Source organism: Antechinus flavipes, chromosome 3, assembly GCF_016432865.1.
Source record: "Antechinus flavipes isolate AdamAnt ecotype Samford, QLD, Australia chromosome 3, AdamAnt_v2, whole genome shotgun sequence".
Lineage (NCBI taxonomy): Eukaryota > Metazoa > Chordata > Mammalia > Dasyuromorphia > Dasyuridae > Antechinus > Antechinus flavipes.
In genome coordinates this window covers 409,915,383-409,940,961 of record NC_067400.1, presented here as the reverse complement: position 1 = coordinate 409,940,961, position 25,579 = coordinate 409,915,383, and the positions used below count along the sequence as shown (strand labels likewise).

The 25,579-nt window shown below is 32.5% G+C and overlaps 1 protein-coding gene across 1 annotated transcript in view; it reads right to left on the bottom strand.

The window, feature by feature from the left end:
• Window positions 1-25,579, bottom strand: part of CWC22 (CWC22 spliceosome associated protein homolog) — a 66,323-nt gene that overhangs the window by 15,748 nt on the left and 24,996 nt on the right. Inside the window, exons 9-14 of the mRNA XM_051986111.1 lie at window positions 21,862-21,997; window positions 21,567-21,773; window positions 21,398-21,460; window positions 16,832-16,933; window positions 15,995-16,076; window positions 9,105-9,165 (exon numbers count right to left, since the gene is read on the bottom strand). Coding sequence (XP_051842071.1) covers window positions 9,105-9,165; window positions 15,995-16,076; window positions 16,832-16,933; window positions 21,398-21,460; window positions 21,567-21,773; window positions 21,862-21,997 — 651 coding nt within the window. The remainder of the gene's footprint in view (window positions 1-9,104; window positions 9,166-15,994; window positions 16,077-16,831; window positions 16,934-21,397; window positions 21,461-21,566; window positions 21,774-21,861; window positions 21,998-25,579) is intronic.

Here is a 25,579-nt window from a genome sequence, read left to right as displayed (position 1 = left end):
CTTTCTTAAAGAGTTATATTGTAGTTAATTAGGTTTTAAACAATGAAATTGGTTAAAATGCTGATACCACTAAATAAAAGTCAGCAATTCTTACAAAACAAATTACTTTTTCTTTCCTGTCCCTCAGTCTAAATGCAATTTACATTACAATTACAGCATTACTATCCCCAGTGGTTTACAATAATTAAATATTTTAACATTTTAATTAAATATTACGATGATTTTTAGGAAGGTATCTCAAATAACCATATGCATGAAAAAAGATTTGTTCAAAAAAAAGTCTTGCAAATATTATCAAGAGATTGAGGTGTGTTGTTATAGAATAACTATCTGTATGGATTAAAATTAAAGTTTATAATACTTCAATTATATTTTTAAAGTGATGTGACAAGTTCCCTCAGTAATTTTGTCTTCAATTATAATTTTAAAGGTTAATTCACTAATATATTTGTTTTCAACAATACCTTTAGTAAAAACCAAGGGACAGGGGCAGCTAGGTAGCACAGTAGAAAGAGCATCAATCCTGAAGTTAGGAGAACCTGAGTTCAAATCTGGCCTCAGAAACTTAATACTTCCTAGGTATTGACCCTGGGCAAGTCACTTAACCCCAATTGCCTCAGGGGGAAGGAGGGAAGGGAACCAAGGGACAAATATGGATTTTCAAATTCTATTATGTAGCTACTAGCTTCAGGAGAATAAAATTATTTTTATCTGAATATCCTTTAAATTTCAAAAGCAATATTCATTGCTCAGAATTATATAATGCATTTTTTCACTTAACTGATTATTTTAACCATCCAAGAACAAAGAAAAAGCAAAATTGTCATTCTGTATGCAATTCCAATGTACAGGATTGTAGGATCATCTGTTATCTTAGGTAATGACAGATAACAACTTGGATGAAAAGATGGTAGACTATTAAAAGGTACCTTGCTAACAAAAAGTGGTGCCTTTCACCCTGATATCTAGAAAGTAAACAACAGAACTATTAAAAAAAAGGAGATGTTCTAGGTGCATTCAAGATGGAGCTCATTGCCCTACAAATCTTATAATGCCCTGAGAGTGCCATTGTATGACCTTGAATTTACAAGTGAAGTTTAAATTCCATTTAAAAGGGCAGATACATTTTGGTATGGGATACATCTCCCCATACATCCTCCCCGCACCCTAGATATTTGAAAATTTTTCCCCCCATTAAGTGTAATGTTCTCTTGTTTCTGTTTTCTTGGGGTCTCTGGAAGTAGCTTTCATTTCAGTTCAGTAATCACCACAAGTACAACCAGGTGTTAAAGTCCAAATCCTTTATTATCTCTTTCAAAGTCTTGTCTCCTTCACTTGGGATTTGGCTAGTTTTCTTAGAGGCCTATCTCTCTCCTTGGTTCCCAGAGCTTGAGCTCCTGCAGCGAGTCCTTTGTCTTCTCTGCCTTTACCAGCTTCTTCTCTGTGGCTCTCAGTCCCTGCTTATATGCTCCACACTGAGTATAAACCAATCATTATATCACTAGGAAACCATTATTTGTAGGATTAAATCAATGCTAGACTAGATTTAACCATTGTCTCCTCAATTCCACTTAGTACCATGGGTATGTAGACCCATAACAATTAAGGATCACTAAAACTTAAATATTTTTAAGCAATCTAAAAATTCCACTTATAGAATATATTCTTTGATAATACTGATTAAATGAATAGTTTCTTCTCATAAATATATTCCTTATTTTAAAAACACAAAATCCAATTCAAAACAAAATCAAAAATAATTTGAAGACATATATCCACTGGTAAAGAAAAACATAAGGTTTGAGATTATCTAGAAAATGCCTCAAATGTCAACTTTTTTGGGTGATGAAGACAGTTTACTATGACAGCTGAATTTAAAACAATACCAAACTAAAGATATAAGAATGTTCAATCTGAAATGAAAAGTTATAGTTATCCAACTCTTTAAGAACAGAGCCCCTTTAACCAAAGAAAAACAGGCAAAAATGTCAGGACCAAACACAAGCAAGAGAGACATTCCACTTTTGGTCATATTCCTTCTCCCTCAAATAGCAAAAATGTCAGTATAATAGGGCAGAATACCATTCAGAATGTGGAATTTGGCAATCCTTATTTTTGATTATACATTGAGTTTACTTGAACTATGCACTCCTCCTTTTCAATAATCTTTTCATTTACCAAGAAATAATTTTGTCTTGTATGCCATCTAGTATTGTTGCATTTTCCACTTCTTTGTCAAGAAGTATTAATAAATTGATGACATTATTAAACTCATTTTTCAAAAATTAAGAGCTTTATAGTTTCCTAAAAGCAACCTCGCTTACTCTTTATTCAGCTCAAGGTCCAGCTCCCTGTTTGTACCATTTGTTCCATCCAGAGGTGTGTTGCCCTCTAGCTATAAGCTTACTTCCTTACAGTATAGACAGACAATCCTATGATTTTTCCATGTGGTGTAAAGAGGACAGACTTCAGAGGAGGATAACTAGGAATCCAATCCTGCCTTATTTACTTACAAATTGAGTCAAATGCTTAAGCTCCAAAAGCCTCATTTTCCTCATTTGTAAGATAAAGGAACATTAAACTTCAGAAGGAAGTAGAACCGAGAAAAGGTCCACATAATTACTCATACTATCTACACTGGAAAGAAGAAAGCCCATAGCTAGAGGCCAATACACCTCTGGATGGGAAAAACAGTACAGAGAAATAGAGCAGGGGCCAGAGGTGAATAGAGTGTAAGCTGGGTTGTTTTTAGGAAACTATAAAGCTCCTTTAGAGATACCAAACTTTCCAAGAAATCAAAAAGCCTATTTTTTATTACTAACCTTTTTTAAAATCTGTTTACTATATACCAGGGAGAGATAGAATACAACTGTCTTGGAAGAACTAAAAGTGAGTATCACAGAGAGGAAAAAAGAGAGGTAAATGGAGGGTGAAAGCAGGTTCTAAGATATGCAATGAGAATTTAAATAGTAAAAGAAATTGTATAATAGTAAGAGATACTCACATTGCAAAGGAGTGGGTCAGTGTTCCACTTATATACCATTACAATGTCAAGAAAAATCAAATAAAAGCCTCCAGATTACTTAGTGAAGTCCTTATGGCAAACTCAGGGAGAATATGAACTGATTCACATTGGAAGAAAGGTATGAATGGGCCTGAGTTAGAAAGTGAACACTGAGGTCTCTCTATCATTGGTGGGAATTTCCAAATTAATGAAAAAACAGTAAGTTCATTTTGGCTTCTCCTTTATTTTGATGATTGGTAGATTCTTTTCATTTCTATTGTACCCTTTGGTTCTAGAATATCAACGCAGTTTTCCTGATTAATTTCTTGAAAGATGATGGTGAAGCTCTTATTCCGATAATGGCTTCCAGACAGTCCAATAATTTGTTGTGATCTAGTTCAGATGGATCTGAATCGGTCCCTGTTCGGGCGCCAAAATGTGGTGATCTTTTTCTTCTCAAAAACGCAGCCAGGTGATAAAAGTTCAGATCTTTTATTATCCCAATATAGCCCGGTTAGCTTAGAGGCCTATCTCTCTGCTTGGTTCCAAGAGCTCTCTCCAAATGTCTTTAAATCCAAAGGTCTGGTCCTTCAGCCTCTGCCTCTGCTTTTCTTCAGCCTCCAGCCAGCTCCAGTCTTCATGTCATTCCGGTGAAATCTCGACTTGTAGCGTCTTCCTCTCTCAAGCCCCTCTTCGACTGGCCCATTGGCCTATTTATGCTCCTTCCAGAGAGAGGGATTATGGGTTTTCTCCCATAGTGCTCTCTGGCCCAAAGAGCTTGAACACAAGCCTTGTCTTGATTAGTTCTACTTAGTACCTTGTTTCAGGTTCTGGCCAAAACATCTTCTTGTAAGATTAGATCAACTCTAATTAGTTAGCAGTTAATAAGGATTCCAACATCTCCCCCTTTCTTTTGTTTTAAAACATAGGGGGTTTCTGAGGGGGTACACATAAATCCATCAATATGGGCCAGAACTTTGTAACAGATATACATGGTATACATAAATCCATCAATATGGGAGGCATTATACATAATTTACATAAGTACATAGCAATATAACACAGGCTAGTGGTAATGTAACAAATAACATGAATCAACATGAAAATTTAACTACTGCAAAAGTCTCATCAACAATCTTTCATCTCAAGAAATCCAATGATTCTTGCAATTGCTTAAAATACATAAGCACATAGTAATATAACACAGGCTAGTAGTAATGTAACAACATAAATCGACCTGAAAATTTACAAATGTCCATAAGGACATTTCCTTAGAATAGTCCTAGAATATTCCATAAGGAATATCCTAGAAATAGTCCATAAGGAATCCATTGTTCATTAGTTCATGCGCCAGGAATCTAATAATTCCTGTAAGCTCTGAAGTACTGCAAAAAGTCTTATCAACAATTTTTCATCTCAGGGAATCCAGTGATTCTTGCTGGTTTTTCAGGAACTGAAAGCTGAAGATTTTAAAATTCTTTTGACAGTCTCATTGTTAGCCATCTGATTCCTTTTCCACCTGTGGAAATATAAGCAGATCCTCTTCCCCAAGCAGTTAACCTATCTAATTCTCTTCTGTTTACCACTTTTGGGATTTCTCCTCATCATCTGTAATTACATTGGAGCTGTTTGCATTGGATATTGTCTTGTTGTCTTAAAAGGCCTGTATTCTTCCCAACTGTAATCCTGATTGCTTTTCTGTTGGTTGATGACATCAGAGTTCTGAATTTCTAAAGTCTCTCTGGGTGTAACCTCAGCTGCTATCATGCCCCACCTGTCCTTTGATTGATACTTTAGAGCTGGGCCTTGCCTCTCCTTCCTCTGGGTCAATATACATTTAGAGGCCCAGTGAAAGCCTCGGTTACATTTTGGACATGGGGTTTTGGGTTTCCTCTCACTCTGCCTTCTCATTTTATCTCTGTATCTACATTGGGCTCTCAAATGTCCAACTTTTCCACAATGAAAACATCGACGAGTTTCTCTAGAATTCCTCTGCCAAGAAGGACCTTGTCTTTCCATGTTCATCATAGTCTGGGCATAATAAGCATTTGTGCCCACTGTGGCACAGCATCTAATGATCTCCTTTAAAGAAGCATTTTTGTCTAGCCCCCATATAATTCTCTTGCAAACCTCATTGGCATTTTCCTTAGCCAAATGTCTAGTCATTATTTCTGTTGCTGCATTGTCTCCAATGGTTCTTATTACAGCTGTTTGTAAACGTCCCACAAAATCTGCAAAAGGTTCATTGGGACCTTGCTCTATTTTTGTGAAAACATTATTTCCATCTTTCTGTCCAGGGAGAGAATTCCAAGCTTTTATTGCAGCCTTAGAAATTTGCTCATACACTGTTATGGGATAATAAATCTGTTCTGAACTCTCTGCATACTGACCTTCACCAGCTAGTTGGTCAAAAGCAACTTGTACAATAGCTCCTGTTTGCCTATTGCGTTGGGCTTGAATCCTACATAATTCATGAAACTCCGAAAGCCACAATAAATTTTGCAGTTCTTTTATGTAGGCAAAGAATTGGAAATGGAGGGGATGACTATCAATTGGGGAATGGCTGAAGAAATTATCATATGTGGCTGTGATGGAATATTGTTCTATGGGAAGTAATGAGCAGGATGCTCTCAGAAAAACCTGGAATTGATCCAAGATAACTCTGAAGAGCTTATAATGAAAAATGCTATTCTTAGCCAGAGAAAGAAATGGTGGTGTCTGGATACAGATAAGCATACTTTTAAAATTAGTCTTTATTTTTCTTGAGGTTGGTTTTATTATTTTTTGGGGGGGTTTTGCCTTTTTTGGGGGGGGTTGTTTTTTGTTTTGTGTCTATATTTTCTTTTACATAATTGTTTATTATAACATAAATGTTATAATGTTATATGTTTACAAAATGTTTTGCATGAATATATGTATAACATATAGAATTGCTTGCCTTCTCAATGAAAAGGTGGGGGAAAAGATGGAGAGAATTTTGAACTTAAATATTAAAAAAAAAATTGTTTTTACATGTTATTCAGGAAAAATAAAATATTTAATTTTTATTTTAAAAAATCTTTGTTGAGGATTTATAGGAGTACATGGACAACAGTTATGCAGGATTATGTACATGGAAGATTCAAATACTTAATATGCATTGAATAGTTGGATTAGTTATGATATAACAGTGTTTAGCACTGTGTTAGCTAGACACATTAGTAGGTAATAAAAGTTTAACATCTGTTTCAAGATTTGTCAAGTAAGACATTTTTGATAACTCAGATTAAAAAGTTCTAATTGAGTGAACTCAAACAGGATACAATAAATATGCAAAGTACAGACAATTTTAAGCTGTTGAGCCTTACAAAGTATTCTTTTAACATAGTCTTGATGTAATTTAATTTAGCACATCTGAAAGGTATTTTGTTGTTTCCCTTTTAAAATCATTTTATGGAGCCAAAATTGTATTTTCCTTGGTAATAGCATTCCATTACTAAATAGACTTCTTTTCAGTTACTCTTAACTGTATTTTTCTCCATCTTCCTCTACCCTTTTTTTTTTCCTTAGGAAAACATAAAATCCTAGGGAAAAAAAAAAAGATTGTTTAATATGATCTGTGAAAGAAAGTATACAATCACTGTTTATGGAGACATTAAATCTGTTGCTAGCTACTGAGATCATAAATATTACTACTGCTTTTTATTGGCCTGAGTTGGAAAGTGAGTATTTTCTATAAGACATATTTCAGTGCAATAATCTAAAGCATGTAGCATATATTTGCATCTCATTTTGAATGCTTCAAAATGAAAATGGGATTAGATAAAAATACTGACTACTTCTATTGAATTTCTCTTCTAAAATAATTCATTACATTTGACATTTTTCCATAATTTAAGATGGTGGGGGAAAGTTGTAAAGAAAGAAGTTTAAGTTTGCATTAAAGGAAAATTGTAATATTAAAAGCTATTTTAAAAGGGAATCATCTTCTATAGGAAGTTAAATTTTTTCTCACCATCTTCTCTTCCATCATAAAAGCTTTTTCTTGCCTTTTTAATATGAAATCATTTATCTCATTATATCTCTCCCCTTTCCCTTTCTCCTAGTCATTCATTTTTCTCAGCTCTTAATTTTACCTTTTTATTCAACTGATACTTATGCCCTATCCATATATACTCCTTCTAACTGCCCTAATCATGAGAAAATAAATGTTACAAGTTACAAATATCTTCCCATGTAATAATGTAAAGTTATGATTTCCCTTTTTGATTAATCTTTTCTTATGAGTCCTGCATTTCAAAATCAAATTTTCTATTCAGCTCCAGTTTTTTCATCAAAGTCCTCTATTTCATTGAATATCTATTCTGTCCCCACCCCACAAAGGATTACACTCAGTTTTGCTGGGTGAGTGATTCTTGGTTGTAATCTTAGCTCCTTTACCTTCTAGAATCTCGCATTCCAAGCTCTTTGATCCTTTAAGGAGAAAGCTGCTAAATTTTATGTTATTGGATCTCTGGCTTTAGAATACTTAAAATTGCTTCTCTCTGGCTGCTCTTGATATTTTCTGCTTGACCTGGGAACTGTAGAATTTGGCCATAATATTCCTGGAAGTTTTCATTTTGGCTTCTCCTTTATTTTGATGATTGGTAGATTCTTTTCATTTCTATTGTACCCTTTGGTTCTAGAATATCAAAGCAGTTTTCCTGATTAATTTCTTGAAAGATGATGGTGAAGCTCTTATTCCGATAATGGCTTCCAGACAGTCCAATAATTTAAAAAATTATCTCTCCTGAATTTATTTTCCAGGTCTGCTGTTTTTTTTTTTTCCAATAAGAAATTTCATATTTTCTTCTTCTTTTGCTTTTATTATTATTATTATTATTATTTTTGCTTTCTTATTAATTCAGCTTCCATTTGGTCAATTCTTCTTTTTAAGGTGTTTTTTTCTTCAGTGAACTTTTACATCTCTTTTCCCACTTGGCCAGTTCTGCTTTCTAAAGCATTCTTCTTTTCATTAGTTTTTTGTATCTTTTAGAAAATGACAGTCTTTGATGTTAAAAAGCTCAGTCTAATAGGAGAGACAATAGGCAAACCACTACATACAAAGAAGAGAGATACAAAAAATTGGCAGTAATCTCAAAGGCAAAGCAGGGATGTTAAGGAGGGCATTCTTATAGGTGGTGATTCTGTAGATGGGACCTGAAGAAGCCCAGGACATGTCTCCTCTTTCCTTTATATACTCCCTCCCCCAATCCTGCCATACTGCTACTTCTTTAACCCTATTATTTGATCCAAACTCCAAATCATGAAATGTTCAGTAAAAACTTAAGACTAATTTGACTGCTATCTTTGAGAACCTTGGGAAAACTATCTTAATACGGGGAGGGGGGGTGGGAGGAGAAGACAATTGGTCTTTGGTAATTTATTGAGCTATGTCCAAAAGAGGAAGTAGGTTCCTAAATTCCTGATTTGGATAATTAAATGAACATTTATTTAATTCTGTAATGCAAAGAACCATGCTAACTGCAATCAATAACATATAAAATAACAACAAAAAAAAGAAAAGTATTCTCAATCTTCTAAGAAATTACAATCAAGTTGAGAAGACTAAAAATAAATATCAAACAACAAGAAGCATACTAATCAATTTCCCACTCAATTTCCCTGCAAGACTAGCAACTATTTGTTATTTTGATAATTAGAATTTTTTTTGGAATATCAAAGCAGTGTGGACTTACTTTCTGTTCTACAGTTACAATGTGATATAACAGCAAGACCCTGTGATCTTTCCTATTTGCATTACCAAAGAATTTTTCATTGTATAAAAAATTCAGCACAGAAATCAAGTTCATCAAAATATTTTAAAAATAATTAAATTTCAAATGCATTTATATATGCAAATTCCAAATTTTATGCTTTCCCTCTTTATTCATGAATAGGTTAATCTGTAGGATGGACAGTGTTAAACATCAAAAGAAGGATCTGTGATTTAAATTGTTAAAGCACACGTTTATGATCAAGCTCTTTAGCCCTTACTACCTAATATTTTCAGTTCACAAACTCTAACTTTGCTAAACATCACATTATACTTTTCCTTGTAGAAAATGATAAATTTTCTTACTGTTTGGCTGTCAGGGAACTCCATTTTCAGCAACTTATGAGCGCATTCTTCAAAATCTAAACTGCAGACAAAAAATTGTCAAATTTTAAATTTGCAACTTGTTGAATTCGTTTAAACAACAGCACAATTGAAGACACAGAGTTTCCTTTCATTGTTAATCCTATTTTGATATTTTTTTTGGTGCAATTTCAGTGGATTGTATTATGTGAAGGAAAATAAATGATATATCAGATGCATAACTATCATAGCAAAGGCAGTAATATTATCTCATACTTTTCAATTCAAGATCTTTGTATTTTAACTGTAACTTAAAGGAAAAATCATTTAATTTGTTTTGGTTCTTAAAGTTATTTAATCCACTCATTGTCTTAAGTTACAAATTCAGCAAAATAAATGACAGTGTAATCTTCCCTAGTGAGGAAAAATAATTTTGAAAATTCAAAATAATAATGAAATAAACACTAGAAGAATAATTACATAAGTGTATGTGCATGTTATATGCTCTGAAGGATTTCTCAAATTTTCTAATTAAATAATCCTGCAATTCAGTCCAAAATATTTGTTTAAATGTCTGGATTTTAGGGTATCTGACTCCTAAGCTTCAAAATATGATATCTTATGACCCAGATTTCTCCAGTAAGCCATTTTTTTCATATAGTCAGCCATATCCAAATCTAAATGAACCTAAATAACAAGAGAGTTTAAAAGTATTCACTTACATAAAAATAATAATAAAAAAGAAACAGTGAGAAGCACAAAGCAGAAACAGAAAGAAAACAAGATGGGAATATAATATAAATATTTAATTCAGTGAAACATTCAAGTGAAGTCAACAAGGATTTATTAAGCACTTATTATTATTAAGCACAGGTGCAAGGCACTGTGCTAAGCATTAGGAAAACAAAAAAGGGCTAAAAACAGTCCTTGTTCTCAAGAAGCTCACAGGTTCCCTGGCACAACCCTCTCATTTTACAAGCTCAGAGAGGTCTTATCATTTGTTCAAGCATCATGTCGCTGAGCCAGGATTTGAATCCAGGTCTTGTTGCTCTAGGTTCACCGCTCTTTCTTGACACTTAATTAAAACTAGAAAATTTGAACTTCACTAAAGAATAATGTTGACACTGATGTGGTTTTACAAGAGGCATGTTTCTATAGTAATTCTCATTCTGCTTAAATGGAAAACTCAGAATATAAAATATTCAACAGAAATTCTGTGAGATTCACCTATGTTTTCATCCCTTACTCTCAATTACCAATTACTATTTATGAACACAAGACAACTTATCACTAGGGATGAATTTTATAAAGCAACACATCAAAATAAGCATAATGAGGAAAAACCACCTGCACAAATAAACCATTAACTTTTATAGCTATGATGTACACAAATATAGTTTGCAATGGGAAAGTCAATTTTTAAGAGATCACTTTCACAAAAATATAGAAATAAAATATTAAAGTAAATGGAAACAATGTAAGCACATTTTTCCCTTTAATTTTCTTAAAAGTTGAGTTTTTGTTAATAGGAATAAAACCTAAATTCTGAAAAAAACAAGTCAAATAGTTGATGGAGAAAGTAATGAATATCCTGTTTTCCTTGTTAAATTTTATTATTTTCCTTCGTGCCTAGTAAGTGAAACATCACTGAAAAAGCCAGCTGCATAAGAGGCTTGCTTTTCTTGTTCATAATTTTATTTATAAGGTGTATAGTCATTTTCCCATATAAGAGGTCATTCTGAAGTTATACTCATTGTTGTATTAAGTATTTTTAATAAAAAAAATTAAAAGCTTATATAGATTAGTTGTTAGGCATAAGTTCTAATTTTTCAGTAACTCCAATAAAATTTTACTTTTGGTTCAAAATTATGAAGTTAACCATTTTTAACAATGCAAATTTACATATAAAAACACATTTTATGTTTAAGTCTTAATATCTTGGACACTGTATTGGAAAGAAGTAGATGCATTCAATCTGAGAATAAATTTTTAGTGGTGGAGGAATGAGTAAAGAAAAAGGAATATATATGCTATAGCAAGCATCAGTCAAAACTGGTTTGGTTGCATACATGTACTCAAAAAAAGAGGAAAATCAAAGGAGAAATAGCAGTCCTACCTATTAATGTAAGGAAAGACTGAAATCATATGAAATCCTTCAAGATTTGAATAAAGGTAAAATTAAGCAGAATTGCATAAAAAAAAAAAAAAAAACTTAAGCCGTTTTAAAAGGACAAATCAATCCTGCAGGGAGGAAAAACTTGGTGAGCTGAAATTATTCAAGTAGCCCCCATAAACTGGAAGAATAAGATAGTGGTGGGATGGGTCTTAATAGGCCAATATTAAAGATAAGAAATGGAAAGAGATTAACTCAAATACTTTGGAGAGTTTGTCAAAAGGTAACCTAAAAAAACTGGGTTTGATCTGTTTAAAATGTCCCACAGGCTACTCACTTCCTTACAGAGAAATGATGGTCCCTAAAGGGCAAATGAAGCACACATTTAGGTTATGGCAATGAGGGAACTTGCTTTAAAAAACTTATTACATTTTAAGAAATGTAATTTCACATAGAGGCAACATTTAATTTTGTACAATAAAAACACTATCTTTATTGTTATGCCCCAAAGCAACATCACAGATCTGTCCCAATCACTTTAAACAAAGCCTTTCAAATTCTAACTGCCTAAGGAAGTAACTAAGTTCAATTAAATTACCAACACTAGAAGTTAGGAATAAAAAGATAAAAGAAAAGAGTCTCTACATTCCAAAAAAAATTATAAACTAGATTTATAAACTAGCACATGCCACCAAAAAACCCTAAGGATAGTTGGATGAACAGACAAGAAAATCAAGCTTAGTCCCTCCCTTTTCTGGGATCCCTGTTAATTCTACTTAATTTGAAAGCTTGCTCTGTTTCTTGAAATTATCTTGTCAGCCCTGGGAAAAATACTTGTTTGAGTTTTATAGATTCCAAAAAGAAAAAGGTTTATTTAGAATCTACAAGTCTGTTTATATGTTAAGTAAAAATCTCTTAGGTATGTTACCTAACTATTCTTAGGTAAGTGAGTTTTAAGTGGTTGTAATGAGTCATCTTAAAGCTGTTCCCATTGTTTAGGGGGATTCTGAAAACAGTGGTCTCTGTCCCTTTTTATATGGTTAATACCTGAATATGTTTTGCTATAGACTGATTACTGAGCATCTTAAAATAAAATGACTTGTGTAATGTTGCATTTACATAGATATGAAGATAGGCTGTGAACTGCCTAGGATGAATCTCTTACAGTTATCAATATAAGATTAGCAAATACTTACTTAGGATATGTGATCCTTGAGAGCTAAATTCACCTTAAGCTTTGATTAATGAGACTTGCTATTTGAGATTAAATCTCTTAGGATTGTAGCTGATATTATTTGGGGTTCTGAATTCAATCATGATTGATGAATCATCAAGTCAGCAACCCACTATCTGAAAAAAAATAAGTCATAAGCTACTCAAAGAAATGTGATCCTGACTTGTTACAAGTGAAAGTTAGTACCTGGACAAGAATTGAGAGGATAACCTTGGCCTCCACTTAAAGTGGGAGCCATCTGACTCAGTTTCCCAATGGTGCTCCTTTGAATAAGAATGCGCCTGATTATCCCTAAGTCTGGCTATAAGGTAAATTACTGCATGTTTGGTTGAAAACTGTGACAATTATCAAAAGTCAAATTGAGTTATGGATGTTTTATCCTGTCATTTATGTACTTAATTATTTCCCTACTCTTTCTTCTTATAGAAACTTTCTAAATCAGAGCAAGAGATCAGTAGAAACCCTGAGTACAATTCAAGTATATAAGATTTTGCACTTTTCAATATGAAAATATGTGGTCATTATATCTAAATAAATAGGTAAGTGAGTATTTGGCCTAGTCATCTATCTGTTGCTAGATGCTTATGTCTGAGTGTTTCTTTTAGCATTTCTATTGTTGCTAACTTTTGTGATAGGTATCTTTATTTTGAAGAGTTACCTACTCCAATTACTGGGGACACAGACAGTTGGATAGTCCCTCCAGATGGGAGTTGGGGTATAGAACCCCAATTTATATGCTGAAAGGCTCATTAAATTCCAGACTGTGATCAAAATAATTAAGACACTGAATTTTTTGGCAAGCCAGGCTCAAAGAGATTGGAGACTGAGGACGAGATAGTTGAAGAAATGTATCAAGAAGGGTGTGGGAGATGTTCAAAGGTTAATAAACTAGAGGAGGGATTGAATGGAATAAACTGAATGAAAGCTTCTTATAAAAATGTAGTCTCTATCTATACCCTAATTATAATCTGAAACTTTGCAATAACAAGTTATGCTATAGTCAAAAGCTGCAGATGTTTAATTATATCAATTATAAATATATATTTCTCTCCAATTCTACCCACTCCAACCTTTTCATTAGCTCTAAGTTCCTAATAGGATAAAGAATGTGATTTCAGCTAATATTCTTTCTCTGTTAGGTAGACTTCCACAATCAGAATGGGAGGAAGGGCCAGGAAAGAGGAGGGCCTTCCACATTAAAGTCTATATAATCCTATATTTTGCAGCTTGTGGTTTGCACTCCTATACCAATATTGGTTGAGAAATGTCCTTTCTCATGAGGTAGTAATAAATCCTTTTTGCTTTTTACCTTGAAAGTCTTTGATTTTAATTTTAATTTAAGTAATCCCACACAGGATTTAAGTTGATTCTTAGAAAAATATTCAACAGAAATAAAAAAGATGACATTTTGAGTAGTGAGAATAGATAATCTGACATATCATATGTTTTAGGAAAGTAAAGGAACGGTATGGGAAAAACAAAGATATTCAACTTAGCAAAAAAAAAAAAACAAACAGTCAGACATTTCAGTGGAGTTATCATGATGGAAACAAGATAGTAAGCTAAATAAAGAATAGATTCAGAGGAAATGGAGTATGATCTACTCTTTTTAGGATTCAAGTAGTAAAGGTTGATAAATTTAGGGGGGAGGATGATAGAATATTGAGGGGAAGGTATAGAGGAAATAAAGAAGGTCAAAGTTAAAAATGTGCTTATTTTTAAATAGATATGTGAAGCCTGGGCTTGCTTATAAGCACTGGAGAAGTTGGCAATAAAGACACAGGAGGAGAAAAATTAATGATATTCAAAGGATCATGATTTCAGAGAAGATGGGAAAAGGCTTATTGCTAACAATGATGGGTCCTCTATAACTGAATTCAAGTAGAAGATTAACAGCTGAAAACACAAAAGGTTTGTGATTTAGATGAGGTAGCACCTGTCAAATGACCTGAACCATCTTATTAGAGTGTCAGGCAACTAAAGAGTAAAAGAATAATCATTAAAAGATGGGAATAGCACAAGTATAGAATAGCAGGGTGTCTTGGGTGTCAGTTGGCATAGGTTGAAAGATTGTGATTTAGAGCAGAGATCTCCAAAATGGTGCCCACACAGGAGAAGTTTTTGCCACCTAATGACTTGAAATTAGGAAGATAGAAAAGGGGAAATTATATTTGTAGTTATTATATTCCATATTAGCTCCACCATAATGCTGTTTATTCATTATCTTTCATTTTCACTACATATTAGAATTCTATGTCTACGAAGTTCTACAAGAAAAAATATCAAACTACTACCTCTGGAATATCCGACCCAAGGAAAAGAAAGCAGTGATCTAGCAATGAATGATAGTTTTCATTCAAAGACTAATTTGGTAAAATTTAGAAGGTTTATCATTAGATGGTCGATCAATAAAGTGATGAATTTTTGAGGAATGAAAGTGTGCATGGCAATTATGGAGACTATGTGTGGGAGGAATTATAATTTGCAAGGGTAGCAGAAATAAACTGAATTTTGTACTTTTCGAAGTACTAAGAGGTAATAATTTATATTATTCAGGTTATTAAGAAAATGTGGACATTCTCAATGGAAAAAAAAGGAAAGAACATTTATAATAGTAACAGGGACTAACAAAAGTTACTAGAAATTGGTTTTGGATTAAAAGACCAAAATGGAATATCAATCTATTATATTGAAGAGTTATTTATTCATTAGAGAAGTCTAATTTTCTATGATAATTCAGTTTGAAAAGAAGAAGTATTCAATACTTTATTTTATTATTAAGAGGTATTTTTCCCTCTTAGAAGAGAGATGAATAAAGGGCTAAGCACAAACCAAAAAAATTCCCAACTAATATCCTGCTCTTTAACATTCTTGCATTTTAAGATGAATTTAAAGCCAAGAAAATTTTCAGACACACTGAAAACAAGTTGACTCCTACTTATGAATCATAGATATTACATCATATTAAGTGGAAATATATAAAACCTAGTAACAAAACAAATCTGTGAAAACATTCTGCCTCTAGTATAAAATGTAAACACTGCATTCACCATCTCAATAGGTTTCTTCCCATTTAAAACAACAGATGTATTAATAATTTAACATTTTCATGGATTTTTCTTTATAATTAAGCTCAATGACTTTTAGTTTAAAAGGAAGTGTTGTGTTTTCAAAATGTAGTTATTGTCTTTACTTAACCTCACTTTGGAGGGTCTTTCAAATTTGTCTGGAGACTTTTTTCTAATATTATTTATATTTTTCCATGTAGACAGATCTCTTCCATCTGTGCTACAACACACAGCGTTAAAAAGTTACCTGAGAACAATTCTTTTGTTTAGAACCAGAACTTGGAATCCAATCATGTAAAAATACACTATTAAATTTACACTAAATCACAAGAGCCTAGGTGAAATGAGTAGCAGTTCTCAAGATTTTGTTCAAAATTATATTTGACTGCAAGAGAATAAAATGACTTAATAGCATCTAAGATTACCAAAGAAACCAAGGTTACAAAAGTGCTTTCAATATACACAGACATGAACTTACCTTGACTGAATAGCAAGATAAATTGTACGACGAAATGACACTAGATTGATTTCTGTTTTGTCATGGATAGTCACTTTTTGTCCTGGAAAAAAAAAAAGCTAAATTCAGAAAACATCACACAAAGTATGAAACAAATGCAAATAAGCCTTTTAAAATTATGCTTTAAAAACATCAAATCAGATTTTTCAAAACTATTTTCTTTGTTTCAGTTCTAGAATCTGTAGTCAATAACTTTATTGAGCCATGAAGGAATAATCTAGCATGTTCTGTGGCAGGTTCTAGGAGAGGAATCAACTATATTTGCAAGATCTTTTAGAAATAAACCCCTGAGAGCAATCTAAATGTGACTTTTTTTTTTTTAAGAAAAAAAATATATAGTGAGTTGTTTTTTAGTGGGCAAAATTGCTTCAAAAAATTTTTGAACCAAATTAAGAAAATTCTGTTTCACACACAAACTATTTCTTTTTAGAAAGGACTTCTTCCATGTTGCTGTCTGATAAGATAACATTTCAAAAGTGGGAAATGGCACCTAAATACTTTAGAAGAATTCAATCACTTATGTGTGAACTTCTGAGGACTCACCACAGGAACAATATAAAATCTTAAGCACAAATGTTAATGTTAGCATGCAAATATTACCCATATGTGTAATCCCTCTTATTTCTGAAATCTTTACTCATATTTGTTTTAAAATTCTAAAATGAAATAGCAAGTAAAAGTAGAAATATCAATCTGCCTTTAAAAAAAAAATTACCAGATTTATTGTTAGAGTTAATTACATAAGTATCATTATATTTTTTTTAAATAGTACTGAAATAATTTGGAAAAAATGTTTACCTTCTTCATCTTCATCCCCCTCTTCTTCTTCTTCCTCATCTTCTTCACTACTTCTAGCATCTTGATCTGTATTTGAATCACTGTCACCTTCATCAAGAATTTCTAGAAAAAACAAAGTAGATAACAAAATCATAGCAAAAAATTAAAGATCAAATGTTGCCTATATCACATTTTGAAAACTGGTTCATTCTGTATTTCAGGGTAGAAGGAGATCACCAACCAACCCTTTAAATATATATAAGCTAACTCAAAGTGCTTTCCTAAGGAAAACAAACAAACAAACAAACATATCTATTATCATTCCTCCAAAAATTCTTGGTAGTTAAAACACAAAGACTTGACAAAGAATAAAGAGAATTATTAACTGCTAACGTTTCAAAACAATGTGGAAAATTTTAGACTGGAAACTGTCATACTCTGAGAGGCAACAAAGACATTTATTTTATCTTAAGAAAAGTTGTCAACTATGGGTTGAAGGGTAAAGGTAGAAGGGTAAAGAAGAAGATAAATTAAAGCTTCTGAGAATTGCTAGGTTCTCAAAAGCATCTTATAAAACAGAAAAGATAAAAAACAAACTCACCTTCCTCTTCCCCCCAAAACCCTAATTCATTATTCTTTTATTATCCATTTCATGCTATACATGGGCATTTTTAAAAATGATGAACATGAAAACCAATAATTAATCCATACAACGAGTAGTCAGATATAAAACAAACAGTTGCAGAAATTTTATTTTGAAAAAATACTATTCGTTCTATTAGTCTTACAGTAAAAAAACTTTTTTTAAAACCTAAGGTACTTTGGGCTTCTAACATCATTTGTTTGATGATGTTGTCCATAAGATCAATGAGTTTTTCATCCTTTAAATCACTAATTTTACATAGGTAAACTCTTCTGCATCCTAGTCAATGTGATTTACGAGCTACTATGTCTTCAAATCATCTGGCAACCAAGCTTACTTTAGCTTCTCTTATATAGCAACCTTCTAAATATGAGGGCCTCTGAACTTATCAAACCTGGAATTTGGACCAAAACACAGTCTATTGATGAACCTACACTTAAAGGTCAAAAGGGAGGTTAGGGCTCATTAAATAAATTTGAGAATCATTAGCATCCACATAATAATTGAATCCCTGCAAAGTAATGAGATCAACAATGAAACAGTACAGGGGGAAGAAAGAAAAGGATTCAGGATGGAGTCCTGTAGAATACTCATGGTTAGCAGGAATGATCTGAATGCAGATATTTAGTAAAGGAGTCAGAGATGAGTCAAAGAAGAAAAGCAGGAGAGAGCAGTGTCATGAAAACTTAAAGAGAACAAAGTATCCATGAGAAGAAAGTGATCAAAGAGTGTCAAAGACTGCAGAGACGTCGAGAAGGCTAAGAACTGAGCAAAGGTCATTAGATTTGGCAATTAAAAGATGATTAATAACTTTGCAGAAAGCAATTTTGATTGAGTGATGAGATCAGAAATTAGTCTGTAGAGAAAATACCTTGTTTCTAAAATGCTGCCAGCCACAAAGTAAATACAACTCATTAGGCGGTCCTGTAACTAACATTGCCCGTTATTACTTTTCTCTCTCCATTTCTTTTCCTATATGTTACCTGAAAATGTGCCCCAATCTTTTTGAAAGAATGAAAGTCAAAGAAACTCTAGTAAGTATCTCCATCAGTTTCTCTTGATCTAAAATGAATTTTGCTTAACTTGGAGAAATGTTTAATCTTTAATTTTTAAAAGTGAGAAATTTTATTTCCAGTTATTAGCATACTGATAATATCCTGGAGGATAGGAAAGAAAAATTAGAGCATCTAGAATGCATTATATTTGATGCTATAAAATTTACACTTCAAGTAATTTTCAATCTAGGTATAAAGATAATACTAAGAGACAAGACAATTAGGAACAATTCAAGATAATATATAATTGTTGAATTGTGAAATATAGACTCTTGGTGCTATAAAAAGAATTTTAAAGGAATGGGGAAGAGAGCATGAGCAAATGTTTAGAGACAAATAAATGAAACAGATGATCAGAAAGTAGGACATGCTAGAGCAGAAGGGACAAGGAAGAGAGAGAGAATCAGATAGATAAGAAGAGTCATCACAGACAGGAGGAAGAAGTATATCAGTGTTATTTTAGGAAAATTTGGCAAATTAATTCAGGATACCTAAAATTAGTGAAATCACTCATGCAACTGTTGAGTAAGCATGGTATGAAATGATGAGAATGATTTCTAACGATATTTTGAGGGAAAAGTTGTTAGGATTGGGAGAACACACTGGACTAAAGAGATTTAATAGTCAAAGACAATTGTAAGCTTTTCTGGCTTATGATATTTTAACCACTTTGGAAATGTCACTTAATCTCTCTTGATTTCAAAAGAAATAAAGAGGGTGGAGGAGAAATAAATTAGACAACTTCTAAGGTATTTTATTACTCTAAATTCTATATTATAACAATGGGGAATTGGAGAAGGGATTTGAGGTAAGAAGTGAATGAGTTCCATTTTAGATATGTTAAATTAGATATACTAATAGGACATTTGAGAAGAAATGTTCAGTAGAGAGATAGAAATGCAAATATGATATAAAAATAATAATAGTGGCTAGGGATGAAGATATACGTCTCAACAGCATTTGCATTTGGGTAAATGGCTGATAAAAACAGGATGTAAGACCCACTATTTTTTTAAAAGTAGAGATGACAGCACCATGGAGTCAGAACTAGAAGAGATCTCAGAAGTCCACATTCCTTCATGTACAGATGAAGAAACTAGGCACAAAGAGGAAAAGTTTGTCTGAGGTTCCACAAGACATGTGGTTTGGTAATGTCTGAAGTGGAATTTGAACTTCGGTCCTCTGACTCAAAATCCAGCACTCTGTACCATACTACCTCCTGTAAGGCCAGAGACTGGCTCAAAAGAAGATAATCAAGTTAAATTCTCAGTTTCCTTGCTGGTTCATCATCCATCATGCCCTTAATTGGGCACATTATAAAATTATTTTGTGTCCTTTTCTCATCCCTTTCTAAATTTTCTCACTCAGTGACCTCAGCAGCTACTATGGATTTAAGTATTATCTGTATGTCTCCATTCAGTTGTTCTCCTGAGTGATAACAGTCCTACATTCTCAAAGCAAAATATCCAATTTGGATAAAAAAATATATATTTTGGGTTTTTCCATTAATCAGGACACTTATTATGCATTTATAATGCATTATACTTGATGCTATAAAAATTTAACAACAAAAAAGACATTTCAAGTAGTTTTCATTCTAAGTATAGAGACAATATTAAGAGACAAGACAATCAGGAACAATTCAAGATAACATAATGGTTGAATTGTGAAATACAGACTCTTAGTTCTATAAAAAGAATTTTAAAGGGACAGGGGAAGATAACTGCTAACTGGACATTTCAAATTGAGATACCATAAACATCTCCAACTTACAAAGTTTGAAATAGAGATTATTATTTTCCCCAAAAGCCACCCTTCTGAATTCTCTCTTTTTCCCCTCTGTCAAGGACACCAACATCTTACTAGTCATCTACATTTATAACCTTAATGTTATCCTTTCTTTATTCTTTCTCAAATTAAAAATGAAGTCAGTTGCCATTTCTTCTTCACAAGTCTTGTAGCTGGTCAATTCTGCCTATTTGTGGCCATCCCATTTAGATTCTTTTCATTTCTCACTAAAACCTGTTTTAACAACCTGTTAACCTGTGTTAACCTGTTAACAAGTCTACCCCCTTCTTCTATCAATCATTCACTGAGATGCCTAAGCAACTTTCCCAATGCATAGGTCTTACTATGTAACTTTCCAACTCAGTAAAATCTGGCAGCTTCCTATTATGACATATAAACTTCTTTATTTGGCATTTCTAATCTGATCCCAATCCTTTTTTACATTATTCCTTTTCCCAGGCTTCCTACTAAACTAGCTTTCTTGCTTTTAACACATGACTTTTCAACTTTCAAATATGTATCTTTACATTGGCATTTCCTTGACTAGAAGATACTTTTTCCTCATCTCTGCCTCTTAAGAATCCTGTATTTCCTTCAAAAATTTAACTCAAGTACCACCTTCTATATAATGCTTTTTTTTCCCTTAAGGTCACAACAATGTAGAATGCTAATGTCCACTGTCTCCAAATGATTCTGCATTTTGGAGAGTAAATATTCTTCATATACTTATTTATAGATATCATGGTCCCCTCCCCCTCCCAACAAAGTTTAAGACTTTTTATTTATACAGGAGTTATTTCATTTGTTATCATATTCCCTGTGTCTAATGTGATTCCTGACATATGGCAAATGCTTATTAAATGCATACTGATGCTGGTTGATTGAATACAAGGGATGTATGCTCAATTCAATTAGGAATGAATACATTTTAGTTCCTAAACAGTTTTCTATTTTTTAAAGTTCTTGAACTTTTAAACAAAGTAAGCTTCTTACAAATTAAATATTTTAAGATAATCAGAAAAACCCTACATAAAAATATGAAATTATACTTGTTTCAGTTGTTTTTGGTAAATTTGAGAATTAAAATAAAATTCTACTTACCTTTTTTAATAGTTTTGTATTTCTCTTCATTTTCCTTAAAATTAGGATCCAGCTTGAAAACATCTTTTAAGAAACAAAAACAGTACATTTTAAAATCATGAAAATCCTTATGATGTTTATATTGAACTTCAAACTGTTTAGCATTGTTTTTTTTTTGTATCTGACTTACTAAGTACATCCTCTGGATTGTACTCATCTTCCAATGGAAGCATATGTGTGAATTGGTCTTCTTCCTCCACAAGATCAAGTCCTTCCAAAATAACAGGGTGATCCTTGAATCCATCCTTACGTACTGCAAACATCACTTCAATCATATATTGAACTCGTTTGTCAATTTCAGATTCATGGAGAATATTGCGAAGACGTTCAAATATAGCTGTAATTGAAAAGAAAAAGTTATTTGAATAAAACACTCCCACAATATTCAACCAAAACTTCAACTCTATAGTAAAGGATATACTCACCGTTAATTCCCCTAGGTGATACTTCTGTTAATTTTAGGCCACACTCTTTAAGAAATCCAATAGCTACTTCGACGCTGTCATCTGTTGGTCTTTCAAGAAGTAAGGTGAGCATCTCTAAACATAAAACTTCATGTGCCTGTAAGAATGAGATGATTTTGGATAATTATTTATAAAATACTTCATGTTACATAATGTCAATGAAAATGTCTTGTGAAGCTAATGTTAGGCTGTAAACCAATAAATTCTATGACTTATTACAGACACTAGTTTCTCAACTGGACAGTAAATTTATTTCTTCTACTTTCATTTTCCACTTTTGTACATCTAAAATCTATTAACAAACATCTAAAATTGTTTAAAAATGTTAACACAGTTTGAATTAAAGAGTTTGGTGGATTTCTCTCTACACTTGCTGCACGTGAAGTTCTTTCTATCAGGTCCAATCCTTCATCCTACAACCTTATTCTAACAATGGAATTCCACAATGGATACAAACTCAGTTCCAGAGGATTCTCTCTCTAACTGGACAGCTTCTCCCAGAACATTTAGTAAAAGAGTTCCTCCAAATTTATGACCAAAGAAGAACTAGAGATCACTATTGACCACAAAATAGAAAATTTTGATTATATCAAATTGAAAAGTTTTTATACAAACAAAACAAATGCAGACAAGATTAGAAGGGAAACAATAAACTGGGAAAACATTTTTACAGTCAAAGGTTCTGATAAAGGCCTCATTTCCAAAATATATAGAGAACTGACTCTAATTTATAAGAAATCAAGCCATTCTCCAATTGATAAATGGTCAAAGGATATGAACAGACAATTCTCAGATGAAGAAATTAAAACTATTTATAGCCATATGAAAATATGCTCCAAGTCATTATTAATCAGAGAAATGCAAATTAAGACAACTCTGAGATACCACTACACACCTGTCAGACTGGCTAGAATGACAAGGAAAGACAATGCGGAATGTTGGAGGGGATGTGGGAAAACAGGGACACCGATACATTGTTGGTGGAATTATGAACACATCCAGCCATTCTGGAGAGCAACTTGGAACGATGCTCAAAAAATTATCAAACTGTGCATAACTTTGATCCAGCAGTGTTTCTACTGGGCTTATACCCCAAAGAGATACTAAAGAAGGGAAAGGGACCTGTATGAGCCAAAATATTTGTGGCAGCCCTGTTTGTAGTGGCTAGAAGCTGGAAAATGAATGGATGCCCATCAATTGGATAATGGTTGAGTAAATTGTGGTATATGAATGTTATGGAATGTTACTGTTCTATAAGAAATGACCAGCAGGATGAATACAGAGAGGACTGGCGAGACTTACATGAACTGATGCTAAGTGAAATGAGCAGAACCAGGAGATCATTATATACCTCAACAATGATACTGTTTGAGGATGTATTCTGATGGAAGTGGATCTCTTCGATAAAGAGAACTAATTCAGTTTCAATTGATCAAGGATGGACAGAAAAAGCTACACTCAAAGAAAGAACACTGGGAAATGAATATAAACCGCTTGCATTTCTATTGTTCTTCTCAGGTTATTTATACCTTCTGAATCCAATTCTCCCTGTGCAACATGAGAACTGTTCGATTCTGCACACATATATTGTATCTAGGATATACTGTAACCTATTTAACATATAAAGGACTACTTGCTATCTGGGGAAGGGGGTGGAGGGAGGGAGGGGAAAAATCGGAACAGAAATGAGTGCAAGGGATAATGCTGTAAAAAATTACCCTGGCATGCGTTCTGTCAATAAAAAGTTAAAAAAAAAAAAATAGAATTCAAAAAAAAAAAAAAAAAAAAGAGTTCCTCCAAGTCAATCTAGATTAATTCTGATCTAGTATGCACTACAAACTTCCTGAAAAAAATGAGAGGCAAACTCCATCTCCCTCCTTCCCCCTTTCACTTTTCTTTATTCTTTGAAGGCAGGGACTTTCTTTCCACTAGTATTTATATTCCCAGCACTTAACAAAGGCCTGACACACAGTGGCTGCTATTCCGTACTATTAAGATTCTTTTTGATCTGTGGACTACAGCAGGCCAATACTGCCCAAGAGATTTTCTTGGCAAAGATACTGGGAATGATTTTACCCTTTCTCCAGAGAATTAAGGAATATAGAGAGTAAGAGGCATGGCCACAGTCACAAGCTAGTAAGTGTCTGAAGCCTGATTTGAATTCACATCTTCCTAACTTCAGGCCCAGAAGTCTATCCACTGAATTACCTAGCTGTCTTGATACAATAAAGCGATCAATAAATAGTTGGAATGGCTGACCAATAAAGGAATATTCTCTTCATATTTAGATAAATGCTATATTTTACCATTTTAAATCTATAATATATAATTCAATATTCAAGTTGAAAGTACTTTTAATAATTCTGTATTAGGAATATGTTATACAATTTTCTGATTAAAAGATTTTATATATATATGTATATATAATAATGCAACTTTTTAATATCTCTCATATGAATTGCTTCAAAAACCAGTTTTTGGTAAAGGGATACAATGCTACATATAACTATGAAATGACCCAAATTATCAATGCAAAAAGATCAGGAGCCATGTTTAAAATTTCATTTTGATAAGAAATAACATGAATTTATGAACAAATTTAGAATAATTTTATTAGGAAAATTCATCATAAAAACATCATTTCTCATAATGAAGTCAAAGTTTAGGCAATCTTTTCTAAAAATCACACATATTACAAGGAAAGAAGTTTAAATTTCATAATGAATAACATCAAAAATGTAATGAAAAAATAATCAAATAACCTTGTATCTGACAAAAATAATGTTTCCACTTCATAGAAAGGAAAATAGAAAATATGCCAACTTAACTTTTTGGAAAAAGCTCTGAAAATATTTTCAATTAGATTTATACTATTCATTATATACTATTTGCAAATCTTACAATGTCTCAGCATAGGTAAAATTAATTATCAATAGGAATAAGTTTTCTTGTACTCTCATGGTGGCTAGGGAAGTGCTGCTCAATTTTTTTTTTAGTAACTAAGGAATTCCTATAGTTAAAAGAAATGACAAGTGACACTGAAACCCTGCACTTAGGAACCCTAAAAAAAAGTTCATTTTAATTTAATCCTAATGTTAATTTTCGTTTATTATTTTTCTCAATCTACTAACAACAACAAATAAGAAAAGCAAGTTTTTAATTGACATCAATATCACTGTTACTACTTCCCAAGAGTATAAACTTCTAATTATTTTGGAGGAAAAAACTATTGAGTAAGGAAATGCATTTGACTCTAAGCCAAATGAATTAAAAATTATCACATCAAAATGAAGATATATTTATCAATTACATCTATGACAATTATTTATTTGTTTAAACTGAATAACCTGAAGGCATAGATATAGAGGAAATAATATTTGCTACCATGCTCCCATAATTAGGATCTACTAAACAAGTGAAAGAGAAAAACAATTTCCAATTTTAGTCTCAAGATTAAAAATAAATGAAGTCACACTATTTGAAAATATAGTAATTTGTAAAGAGTGTCCACACCTGTAGTTTGCTAGTAATATAAAATGAATATATAAAAAACCTCCAACTATACATTTTCTTATTCTTTATAAGTGCTGTACTTCACAAGAAAACAGCCACAACAAATGATATGCTATAGGGCTAGATTGCTTATTTTATGGAATAGGTCAAAATTTGAAGACTAGTA